Source organism: Geotrypetes seraphini, chromosome 10, assembly GCF_902459505.1.
Source record: "Geotrypetes seraphini chromosome 10, aGeoSer1.1, whole genome shotgun sequence".
NCBI classification, from domain to species: Eukaryota; Metazoa; Chordata; class Amphibia; order Gymnophiona; family Dermophiidae; genus Geotrypetes; species Geotrypetes seraphini.
In genome coordinates this window covers 72,558,457-72,571,868 of record NC_047093.1, presented here as the reverse complement: position 1 = coordinate 72,571,868, position 13,412 = coordinate 72,558,457, and the positions used below count along the sequence as shown (strand labels likewise).

General features: G+C 44.4%; 1 protein-coding gene across 6 annotated transcripts in view; it reads right to left on the bottom strand.

Annotated features, from left to right (window-relative positions):
- Positions 1-13,412, bottom strand: part of MAPKAP1 (MAPK associated protein 1) — a 479,755-nt gene that overhangs the window by 146,524 nt on the left and 319,819 nt on the right. For all 6 annotated transcript variants that reach the window (XR_004540893.1, XM_033961254.1, XM_033961253.1 and 3 more), the window contains one exon: positions 5,158-5,265. Coding sequence is in view for 5 of the 6 variants with exons in the window: in XM_033961254.1 (XP_033817145.1) it covers positions 5,158-5,265 (108 nt within the window). In the remaining variant the exon portion in view is untranslated. The remainder of the gene's footprint in view (positions 1-5,157; positions 5,266-13,412) is intronic.

Here is a 13,412-nt window from a genome sequence, read left to right as displayed (position 1 = left end):
ATAAATGTTTCTCATCATAATTTGATTAATATAGGACTAATTAATTCAAGATCAATAAAAAAATAAACATCACTTAATTAAAGATGCTATATCCCAACATAATCTTGACATCCTCTGTATAACGGAAACCTGGTTAAGAAAAGGTGATGAAGCGCATCTATCCTATGCCTGCCCATCAAACTACAACTTTAGGTTCAATCATCGTACAAGCAAGCAAGGCAGCAGTGTGGCAGTAATATACAGTGGTGCCTCGCATAACGGCCGCCTCGCACAGCGGACGCTGCGCACAACGAACTTTATGTCGTGATCCGTATAACGTACTTCGTTTCACACAACGAAGTCGCCCGAGCTGCATACTTCCGGGGTTCCTGCGGGGTTGGATCGCAGCGGGGTTGGTCGAGCCGCGAGGGTAGTCTCCTTCTCCTTACCTGCCCTGTCGCAGCCGCACACAGCCGAACGGAAATCTTCCCGATGTCAGCGCTGACGTCGGAGGGAGGGCTTAAGCAAAGCCCTCCCTTCCTCCGACGTCAGCGCTGACATCAGGAAGACTTCCGGTCGGCTGTGTGCGGCTGCGGCAGGGCAGGTAGGAAGAAGGCAATGGCGAACGAAAGAGGGGGGGAGGGGGCGGTCCGCCCCGAAGAATGTGCACAGCTGGTCAGGTCCCCCGATCGACCGACAACAGGCCCGGCCGACAAACCTCCCTGCCCTGTAGCCGCGAATCTAAATTACCTCTTACAGCAGCTTCAATAATCCAGCTGCTGTAAGAAGGTAATTTAGATTCGCGGCTACAGGACAGGGAGATTTGTCCGACCGGGCCTGTTCTGTTGTCGGTCGGGTGCAAAAGCGCCACAAAGGTGGAGGCAGGGAGGGAGGAAAGGTGGAGTGGAGAAGAAAAGACGCTTAAGGGGGGAGAAGGCCGCTGAAAGCACATGTTGGAGCAGGGGATGAGAGGGAGGGAGAGAAGGGGAAATATTGGACAAGGGCAGAAGGGATGCTAAATCATAGGGTGACAGGCAGAGAGAACAACAGGAAAAAGAGTGGAAGCAATCTTGAACCCTGAGGGTGAGGGCAGAGAGAGGTGGTGAGATGATTGATCATGGGGAGAGGGACAAAAGGGAATAGAGATGGGATAGGAAGATAGTGGAAGTAAAAGGACAGGGAGATGTATGTTTTTAGATGTATCTAAATAAAAATAATAACAAAAAATTTATCTTTTTTATGTCATCTTAGCATATTTTATGCTGCAGAACGAATTATTTTTTTTTACATGTATTCCTATGGGAAAACGCGTTTCACATAACGAACGTTTCACATAACAAACTTGCTCCTGGAACCAATTAAGTTCGTTGTGTGAGGCACCACTGTATAAGGATTCACTGAATACGGGTCTTGAACAGTCCCCTCCACATGCCCCAATAGAATTTCTACAATACAAAATTAATAGCACCCCTCAGACAGAACTTCTCCTTCTTTATACTCCTCCACCAACCAATAGAGATAAGTTTACTATACTCCAGTCTATTATTCTAGACTTTACTTTCTCCAGTTCGAACCTATTGATTCTTGGGGGTTTAATATCCATTCTGATCAAAAAGATAACCTCTTTACTAAGGAAATTCTTAGTTTTCTCAAGGAACTATGTTTAGCCCCTCTAGTTAACGTTCCAACAAGGGTGACCCAGTCGACATTGTATATCTGGATTTTCAGAAGGCGTTCGGCAAGGTCCCGCAAGAACGACTACTTCGAAAAATTGCGAGCCATGGAATCGAGAGTGAAATACTCACATGGATGAAAAAGTGGTTGGCGGATAGGAAACAGAGAGTGGGAGTAAATGGACAATACTCGGACTGGAAAAGCATCACAAGTGGAGTGCCACAGGGTTTGGTGCTTGGACTCATGCTCTTCAACATATTTATAAACAACCTGGAAATTGGTACAACGAGTGAGGTGATTAAATTTGCAGATTATAAGAAGTTATTTAGAGTAGTGAAGACAGAAGTATTGCAAAGACCTGAAATGTGACATAAACACACTCAAGAAATGGGCCACGACATGGCAAATGAGGTTTAACGTGGATAAGTGTAAGGTGATGCATGTCGGTAACAAAAATCTTATACACAAATACAGGATTTCTCGTGCAGTACTCGGAGAGACCTCCCAGGAAAGAGACTTGGGAATACTGGTCAACAAGTCAATGAAGCTGTCTGTGCAATGTGCGGTGGCGGAGGCAAAAAGGGCGAACAGAATGCTAGGAATGATAAAGAAGGGGATCACGAACAGATCGGAGAAGGTTATCATGCCGCTGTACCAGGCCATGGTACGCCCCCACCTGGAATACTGTGTCCAGCACTGGTTGCCGTATATGAAGAAGGACACAGTACTACTCGAAAGGGTCCAGAGAAGAGCGACTAAAATAGTTAAGGGGCTGGTGGAGTTGCTGTACAGTGAGAGATTAGAGAAACTGGGCCTCTTCTCCTTTGAAAAGAGGAGACTGAGAGGGGACATGATCGAAACATTCAAGATAATGAAGGCAATAAACTTAGTAGATATAGACAGGTTGTTCACCCTCTCCAAGGTAGAGAGAACGAGAGGGCAGTCTCTAAAGTTAAAAGGGGATAGATTCCGTACAAACGTAAGGAAGTTCTTCTTCACCCAAAGAATGGTAGAAAACTGAAATGTTCTTCTGGAGGCTGTTATAGGAGAAAACACCCTCCAGGGATTCAAGACAAAGATCCTGCTGAACCAGAACGTACGCAGGTAAGGCTAGACTCAGTTAGGGTAGTTCTCTTTGACCTAAGAGCCGTCACATGAGCGGACTGCTGGGCACGATGGACCATTGGTCTGACTCAGCAGTGGCAATTCTTATGTTCTTAACGCACATTAGTGGCCATTCATTAGACCATATCATCATCCCAGATACACAACATGCCTGCTTCGGCACCTCAAGCGTTACTGCCATTCCTTGGACTAATCATTCTCTGATCACCTTTATCATCCAAGGTCGGTTCCAAAGATTTTCCACCCAATAAACTTTTCATATGGGGACAATACTAAGCTAGACACCTCTTCCGTAGCAGCCAATCTATCTTTAAAGAAAGAACATTCTCAACTGCCCAACAGACGAACTTCTTTCATTCAGCACTCTTAGTATTATTAAATAAAGTAGCTCCGGTTCAATCAAGAAGAATCTCCCCCCAAAATGCTAAAAAACCCCTGGTTTAATACGGAGCTAGCATTAATCAAAACACAATTGCGATCCCTCAAACGTAAGTGGCAAAAACACAAATCTCTTGAAAACTTAAATAAATTTAAAGTACAAGGTAATTACTACAAACAAAAAATTAACCGAGCAAAAAAAAAAAATACTGCTCTTCCCACATCTCAAAGGTAAGAAATTCCTCAACTCTCTTTTCTATCCTACGATTGCTAACCAACAATATCCAAAAGCAAAATCCCAAAGAACCGTCCAAGATTACAGCGCAAAAATGATCCAATTTTTTCAGAAGATAGAAAAAATAAGAAAATCTATTCAATCAAAACCATGTCCAACTAGTCTCAAAGAAGATGATCCACCAAAGAGATGCACCTCAAAATGTGCCAAATTTAATATGCTCTCCTTAAACGATTTAAAAAGGTTGCTTCAAACCATGAAACCGAAAGGCTCAGTTTAGAAACATAGAATATGACGGCAGAAAAGGGCTATAGCCCATCAAGTCTGCCCACTCTAATGACCCACCCCCTGTCTTTACTCCCTTAGAGATCCCATGTGAATATCCCATTTTCTCTTAAAATCTGACACGGTGCTGGCCTCAATCACCTGCAGAGGTAGACTGTTCCAATGATCGACCATCCTTTCTGTGAAGAAGTATTTTCTGGAATCACCACGAAATTTCCCTCCCCTGATTTTCAGCGGATGCCCTCTGGTGGTTGAAAGACCTATAGGACAGAAGATATCATCTTCCACCTCGATACGGCCCCTAACATATTTGAACGTCTCAATCATGTCCCCCCTCTCTCTTCGTTCCTCTAGTGAGTACAGCTGCAATTTATTTAGCCTTTCTTCATACGTGAGATTCCTGAGCCCCGAGACCATCCTGGTGGCCATTCGCTGAACCGACTCAATTCGCAGCACATCTTTCCGGTAATGTGGTCTCCAGAATTGAACACAATACTCCAAATGAGGTCTCACCATGGATCTGTACAGTGGCATTATCACTTCAGGTCTCCTGCTGACAAAACCCCTACGGATACAACCCATCATTTGCCTTGCCTTGGAGGAAGCCTTCTCCACTTGATTGGCAGCCTTCATGTCATCACTAATGATCACCCCTAAATCACATTCCGCCGTGGTCTAGCCAAGGTCTCACCATTTAGTGTGTAAGTTCTGCATGGATTTATCTTACCCAGGTGCATTACTTTACACTTTTTAGCATTAAAGCATAGCTGCCAAGTCGATGACCACTGTTCCAGTAGTAGTAGGTCCTGCGTCATACTGTCAGGCAAAATGCTTTTGCCTACTATGTTGCATAGTTTGGCGGTGTCGGCAAACAAAGATACTTTTCCTCTAAGCCCTTGGGTCATATCACCTTTGAATAAGTTGAATAGAATCGGGCCCAAGACCGAGCCCTGTGGTACTCCACTGGTCACGTCTGATGTTTTGGAGGGGGTACCGTTAACCACTACCTTTTGAAGTCTACCGTGTAGCCAGTCCCTAACCCATGCAGTTAGTGTGTCCCCTAATCCCAGCGATATCAGCTTGTTCAATAACCTGCGGTGTGGGACGCTATCAAAAGCTTTGCTGATATATAAACTTGCTGGTATATAAACTTTTCTTTTTTAAAGATGCTTTTGAAAATTAAAGTTCCACAATCAATAGGATTTCTGGAGACTTTTTGTTTTTAAACATTCTGTTCCCGTTCTCCATCCCCTTCCTATTATGTGAACCTTCAATGTTGCCTTTCTCAAAAAATAGTTCCACCCTCTTTTCTACTGTCGTTTGTAAGTCTGTCTATTTGTGTCAATGTATGTACAACTAAATCTTTGTGTTACCCCCATTTTTAACATTTGTAATTTTCTTTGAAGCTATGTTATAAGCGTTTGCATCAAATTTTAATAAACATGAAACATGAAGAGCAGAAATGAAAATAGTAAACATACTGTTCTCCCGAACAAGGCAAAATTCCAATGTGTTCTGGCTTTCTAAGGTGTCATCTAGATCTACAGGGACATTGGGCCGACTTTGCTTTTCCAGGCGATACTGAGGACCTGAAATAAAAATAACAGGATTATAATTATTATTTTAAAAATTCATTGTAAGGGAACATTAAGATGTGATAGATTTAAGGCATGAAAGAAGAAAGACCACCTTCCTTCTCTAAAGTAGTTCCTAGTAAAAGATTTATAATTTAGCTTTTGATTCAGACAGTTGAATCTATATGCATATTGAACACATACTGTATACAGAATATTATAGTGAGGTTCAAAGCAATATTACCACCTTTAACTATGGTAGTAGATCAAGCAGCGCACAATCTAAAACTTAAACTAATCGGAAGGAACTACAAGTCTTGATAGGATAGAACCAGCCATACTAAGGATACACACATAGAAAGATATTATACAAACCCAAAAGGGAATTAATACAGAGATTCCAGGAAGTACAGCAATCAGACCCTGAGAGGCTCCTCCATCAGTCCCTAAAAACTTGCTCAAATAGCCATGTTTTTTTAACTGTGATTTTGAACTTTATCAGAATTCTGCTATGGTCCATCTCTGCCCAAAGGAAGACTGTGCTTCTATATTTTAAATATTAAGACTGGTCATGATTTTTCAATTTTAATGGAATTATTTTGCAGATTACAATACCTTACACTGGATAGTTTTTTCTTTCTTTCTTTCTTTTTTTTTTTTTTAAGATTTTTGCCTAGCAATTTCCTCCTGCTCCTTTGGAGCTTCCAGCTCAGTCAGCATTGGTACCTAATGGTGTCTGTACCTTGAATCTTCATTTACAACTACTTGGGGATTCTTTCCCCCATCTTGTAATGCATCCCAGCTCACTCAGCCCAAGCAGTGCAGTATTCCTCCTTGGCTAGGGGCCATGAAGCGAGGCTCTCTGGAACTCTGCCATCATGGGTTCTAAATCTGCTGAGATTCCTGCCCTCCTTCTATTCAAGGCTGTAACCAGTTATGGAAATTTTAAACATCTGCTTCCTGTGTCATCTTCTTAAGTAATTTGTTCCACCACATGGGGCTCCTTAACCAAGTCCTCTGTGCCTCTTTCCAGGTCAGAACCCTCAGTGACTGCTCAGAACCTGATCTTAAATCCCTATCAGGAACATACTTAGGTTTACTACTTTTTGCCACTCTAAAAGTCAGCACCAGTACCTTAAACTGAAGTCTGAATGGATCTGGCAGTCAGTGCAGATCTTTCTGATTGAATTCTTTGACTGGGTGCCCAGAGAATTGGATTGAGGATGTACACTAGATGTAATTTACTTATATTTCAGCAAAGTCTTTGACTGAAAGTCTTTGCCATGATTCCTCATGTTAAACCTCCTTTTACAGAGTCATAAAGTCATTTCACTGCAGCATGTTACAGTAGAAATTGTCTTTGACATGGTTCCTCATAGGAGGCTCTTGATGGGCTGGTCAGGACCCAAAATGATGAACTGGATTGGAAATCGGTTGACAGAGAGACACCAGAGGTGGTTAATGGAATTCACTCGGAGGAAGGAAAGGTGAGTAGTAGAGTGCCTCAAAGATCAATGCTGAGGCCGATTCTGTTCAATATGCTTGTGAATGACATTACCAAAGGGTTAGAAGGTAAGGTTTGCCTTTTTGCGGATGATACCAAGATTTGTAACTGAATGGACACCCTGGAAAATATGAAAAAGGATCTGCAAAAGTTAGAAGAATGGTCTAATGTCCGACAACTAAAATTAAGTGCAAAGAAGTGAAAAGTGATGCATTTGGGAAACAGAAATCTGAGGGAGCCGTATGTGTTGGGAGGTGAGAGGTTCATATGATTAACGGGATGAGGGACCTTGGGGTGATAGTGTCTGAGGATCTGCAGGCGTGACAAGATCTGAGCTGTAGCCAGAAAGATGCTGGGCTGTATAGAAAGAGGAGTAACCAAAAGTAGAAAGGAGGTATTAATGCCCCTGGACGGCATTGTATTTGGAGTATTGTATTTAGTATTGGAGGCCATATCTGGCTAAGGATATAAGAAGACTTGAAGTGGTCCAGAGAAAGGTGAGAAAAATGGTAGAGGGTTTGAGTTAAAAGACATACAAGAAGAGACTGGAAGACCTGAATATGTATACTCTTGAGGAGAGAAGGGACAGGGTAGATATGATACAGACGTTTAAATACTTGAAAGGTATCACTATAGAATCAAATCTTTTCAGAGAAGGGAAAATGTTAAAACTAGAGAACATAAATTGAGGTTGTGAGGTGGTAGACTTAGGAGTATTGTTAGGAAATTATTTTTCAAAGAAAGGGCGGTGGATGCCTTGAATGCTCTCCTGAGGGAGGTGGTGGAGAGGAAAATGTTGAAGGAATTCAAAAAAGCATGGGATGAATATAGAGGATTTATAATTATAAAATGAATGGTATAAACTGATGAACTAAGGCAGACTTGCACGTCTGTGTCCCGTATATGGCAACTCAATTTAGAATAGGCTGGGGAGGGCTTCGATGGGATCTACAGTAATCTGGTACATGAGGATGGTGCTGGGAGGACTTTACGGCTTGTAGCCCACAAAGATGGTGTGAGCTTTGACAGTATTGGGTGGACTTTTCAATCTGTGGTTCAGAAATAAGAAAAAAAGATAATTTAATTTAATCATGAATTTGTGCATAAATATTGGGCAGACTGGATGAACCGTTCAGGTCTTTATGTGCTGTCATTTGCTATGCTACATTACTATGTTAGATTAGGACTGTGTAAAAGTAGTAATGATATACTTTTGAGCTACAGAGATGAAAATAAATTGTTGTAGATCTGTGTATGAGCACGTGTGCTTATACAGAGCATTTGCACAGATATGAATAAATTTGCATAGATACATTCATGGGAAGGAGGGGCATAGATAGTTAGATAGATATGTATCTATGCATATTTATTTTATGTACATACACATGTGCAATTCATTTCAGAGACTAGATGCAAAAAGACCGGATGCCAGCAGCTGCTCCCCCTCCTCCAGAAAAGCAGCTTTAAGGCAATTTCTACTGTAACATGCTGCAGTGAAATGACTCTATGACTCTTTAAAAGGAGGTTTAACAGAAGAATGTAAACAAGTCTCCAGGCAACATCTACCCTTTTAAAGTAAAGTTCTAAGAACATTGCAAATCGACAGTAGCTCTATTGCTTTTATGGGGGTGGGGAGTGGAGGGGGGTAGGGAGAAGAACAGGGGACTGTAAGGAGGCACAGCTCTACTGAAGTAAATAGAAAACTCATTTTAGATGTTCAAGTGATGTATTTATTGTAGAAAGATCATGTAGCTTAATGGTCTAATAGCTACAGAATACTGCTTTCGGCACCTGAAGAGAATTTCCCAGGCCAAATACTTGAACAGTTTTCTCTCTTGGAAGAAGGGGTGGGGGAGATTTGTAATTCTGAAGCAGCCAAAACTCCCCCCCCCCCCCCCCAACAAACCAACCCACTCAAAACTTAACAGCTAACATATGGTACATCTGATTTCCTTATTTAATTCTTCTAATTTTTTTTCTTTCTTGAGATAAAAGTTAAGGGGAAACCTGCTACTGGACTAACAATAACATTTGAGCTTCTATTCTTAGGTTATTTAAAAACTGTAAATTTATATGTGTATTCCAGCTAATTAGGAGATTCTTTGAGGGGATAACAAAATAACAGTGCTCATTACTGTTCTTATACCACAGGTACTAATACTGAGTATCCATTTCCAGTTAAATTGAAATACACACGTCATTTAGGCCCCAATTCACTAAAGTCAGCGATTGTCGCTAAACCTGTTTTCACAGGTTTAGCGACGATCGCTGCTATTCACCCGATTCACTAAACGTCTTATGCTTGCGTCTTCTTCCACCTACATTTTCACACAGGTCTTACTGCCGATTCTCCCCTGATTCGTCCTCACAGGGAAGCCGTCTGGACCTGCTGGACCCTCAAGTTAGTGCTACCTGATTCACCTCCCGGTCTCACTTTAAAAACTAATTATGGCCTGTGGAGGATCGCTGGTGCACTTTACCTCTGCCATGTTCTCGCCCCTCCTCTGACCTAATGTCCTGTTTTGGTCTATGGCGGACTGCAGCAGAGGGAAAGTGCACCAGCGAGCCTCTGCAGGCCGTAATTGTTTTTTAAAGTGAGACTGGGAGACTAGGGGGATGCCGGATGATGGTGGATAGAAAGGGGAAGCATGCAGGCCTTTGGGGGGCCCCTGGTGTAGCTATTAGAAGTATACCAGGGGGGGGGGGGGTCCAAAGAGAGGGGTAATAAGCCAGACTGAGGGAGGAGGTGGAGAGGAAGAAATAATTGGTCTGAAAACAGAGGAGAAGGAGAGAGATAATGAATAATGGAATGGAGGGAGGGAAAAGAAAGGGAGAGAAGTTGGACTCAAAGGGTGGTGTGCCGGGACTGGGGATAGAGATACCTGATAGGAAAGCAGTTGGGAAGAGAAAGGGAGAGATGATAGATCCTGGGGTGCGGGGAAGATAAAGAGAGATGCTGGATGAAAGGGTAGTTGAGAAAAAGATGGTGGGTATGGGGATGGTAGGACCCATCACTGTAGTCACTCTTTCATTCTTTGGGCCGCTGGTAGAGAGAGTGAAGTAAACATGCTGACTTCCGCGGATGGAATCTTTCCCTCTGCTACCGCTTCCTGGCTCCGCTTAGGCGCGAAGCAGTAGTAGATGGAAAGCTTCACTGAAGCTGCCGGTTGGCCCAAAGAGCGCAACAGTACTGCCTTATCAAATCCCATGGAGAGGAATACAGGGGGGGTCACTGGAAGATTGAGGGGGGAGGGGGGGGGCAAGTGGTCATTAGAGAAATGCTGGACTTCGGGCATAGAGACAAAAAAAAACAAAGGAAAGATGCCAGACCTCTGGGGGAGGGAAGGGAAGGGGAAGATATAGATGGAAGATGGATGGTGAGCATGGAGAAAGAAGAAAACGTCAAATGGGCAGAAGACCCTGGCAAGCGAGTTAAAAGAAGAAAAACAGAAACCAGAGCCTGGGATCAACATGATTTGAATAATAACTAGACAACAAAGGGTAGAAAAATAATTTTATTTTCTATTTTCTGATTAGAATATAAATGAATTGAAAGGTTTATCCTGCCAGTGCAGGTGTTAGACATGGGTAAGGCCCAGGGCAGAAATTTGGGAGGGGACCCGCAAAGCTCTCTACTAGCTCGTGCCATCTTCAGCTGCCAGGACGCTTAGGGCTTTCTCTAGCCAGGGAGCAGTTGCTCTAATTGCACTCCTTGGGCTAACACCATATGTGATCTTTATATTTTGCACAGTATAGGAGGACATCCAACTCGAAGATGAGAGCATACTGTCATACGCAGATGACATCTAACTCCTCATACCAGTGGCAGGAAATCAAACTGACACTCCCAAGAAAATCTCTGATAATATAGAAAAAAATCCAAGCATGGGCAACCATTCAAAAACGAAAACTAAACCTCGCCAAAACCAAAGTCCTCTATTTCCATAATGCCCAACAAACAGTACCAACAAGCATCACGCTCCAATCGGTCAGCATACTTACTGTGGAAAAAACCTCTAAAATTCTAGGCTGTATACTAGACTCCACATTATCCATGGAGCCTCAAGTATCCATCTTTGAAAGAAAGCCCTCTTCACAATGAAACAGCTAAGACTCATCAGGCCATACTTCCACCAGCATCACTTTGCCATCATTGTCCAGATAACATAAAAAACATAACATAAAATGCATTTGTATACCGCAAATACCATTACCGTATTTTCACACATATAACATGCGCGTTATACACGGTTTTTACAAACCGTGCATAACCTTGCGCGTTATACGCGTGAGCGCGTTTTACAAATTTTTTTTTACATAGTTCCCCCCCCGACGTCCGATTCACCCCCCCGCAGGACCGCTCGCACCCCCACCCCGAAGGACCGCTCGCACGCACTCCCACCCGCACCCCCACCCTGAAGGACCGCTCGCACCCCCACAGCCTCCCGACCCCCCCCCTCATCATGTAGAAGCTCCTACCGGTGTCCTGCTGCTTCCTCTTGGTGGTCCCGGCCCTTCTGTGAGCCCTGCGTCTGCGCTGCTTCGTCTTCCGGCGGTCCCGCCCTTTCTCTGACGACAGAGAAAGGGCAGGACCGCCGGAAGACGAAGCAGCGCAGATGCAGGGCTCACAGAAGGGCCGGGACCGCCAAGAGGAAGCAGCAGGACACCGGTAGGAGCTTTTACATGATGATGGGGGGGTGTCAGGAGGCTGTGGGGGTGCAAGGGGTCCTTCAGGGTGGGGGTGCGTGCGAGCGGTCCTTCGGGGTGGGGGTGCGAGCGGTCCTACGGGGGATGGGGGGGTGAATCGGATGTCGGGGGGGGCATCAGGCTTTCAGTGTGGGGACAGGACTTCAAGGGGGAGAGGAGAGTCGGGGCGGGGGAAAGGAGAGTCGGGGTGGCCAGAGTAGAGTCGGGGCGGGCGAAAGGAGAGTCGGGCGGCGACGGGAGAGTCGGGGCAGCATGCGCGGTATACGGGTGTGTGCGGTATATAAAATTTTTTTTATATATATGTCGGTTTCCCACGCGCTATACCCGTGTGCGCGTTTTACACGGGTGCGCGTTATCTACGTGAAAAGACGGTAAGTTCTATGCGGTTCACAAAGACTAATAATACAAATGAATAAATATCCTATATCTAACTTACAAAAATTTCTTAGAAAGATACGTCTTTCAGGCACGTCAAAATTGTTGGTAGAAATTTGAGATTTTGAATATGTGAGTTAAATCCCTAGTCCATGAGGCTGCTTGAAAAGATAGCAAACGATCCTGAAATTTCTTATATTTACAACCCTTTACAGAAGGGGATGAGAATAATGAATGAGATTTTCTAGGATGTTTAGCATGTGTAATGATAAAAGATTCCTTAAGATACTCAGGAATTGAACCCGTTAGTGCATTGTAACAAATACAGCTGAGCTTAAATTTAACCTGAGCCTCAACTGGAAGCCAGTGCAATCAGCGATAGAAATCAGTGACATGATCATGCTTCTTCAAATTAAAAATCAATCTGACTGCTGCATTCTGAATCATGCGTAGTCTCTGAAGATTCTTTTGAGTACCAGCAAGATGCACAATATTACAGTAATCCAACTAACTAAGGACCAGTGATTGAACCAACAATCAAAAGGAGTGAAAAAGATTTGGTCCCAATTCCTGCCCCATACTTTCTCTGTCTCTGTCATTTGGAAGTCAGGTACCTGGGGACATATCTTAAAGACCAGAAATCATCTTCCAAAACATGTCCAAATTTTATTATGAGTTTCACATCTTTTATATGAATCAGGTTTGTCAGCATGTGTCAGCATGTGACGTAAACACAAACCATATATGGACACAGGTCACATGAAACTTTAAAGACATCAGCATTTTTTCTATCTGGAGACTGAAGTCCACAGAGGGTCAGAAAAAGCCTTAACCAGCAGAGCTTCTAATCTAAATCTGTCTGTAAATACGGCTTAACAAAACAATTGAATTCACTTCACAACATCTCTGTTTAAACATACATGTCCTTGTAGTATTTTCAAAAAGGGAAAGACAAACAGGGCCTGCCTGTGATCCTCGTGTGATCCAGCAGGAGAGGAGCGTGGGAGCACTGCTCCGCCCCCCTCCCGACTCTACAGGACCCCCGACGCCTGGATAATTAAAGCTCCACCCGAGCGCGGCCTTTTTGTTCCAGCCAGCGCTCGGTGGAGAGAGGGCAGCCAGCCTCGTGTGATCCAGCAGGAGAGGAGCGTGGGAGCACTGCTCCGCCCCCCTCCCGACTCTACAGGACCCCCGACGCCTGGATAATTAAAGCTCCACCCGAGCGCGGCCTTTTTGTTCCAGCCAGCGCTCGGTGGAGAGAGGGCAGCCAGCCTCGTGTGATCCAGCAGGAGAGGAGCGTGGGAGCACTGCTCCGCCCCCCTCCCGACTCTACAGGACCCCCGACGCCTGGATAATTAAAGCTCCACCCGAGCGCGGCCTTTTTGTTCCAGCCAGCGCTCGGTGGAGAGAGGGCAGCCAGCCTCGTGTGATCCAGCAGGAGAGGAGCGTGGGAGCACTGCTCCGCCCCCCTCCCGACTCTACAGGACCCCCGACGCCTGGATAATTAAAGCTCCACCCGAGCGCGGCCTTTTTGTTCCAGCCAGCGCTCGGTGGAGAGAGGGCAGCCAGCCTCGTG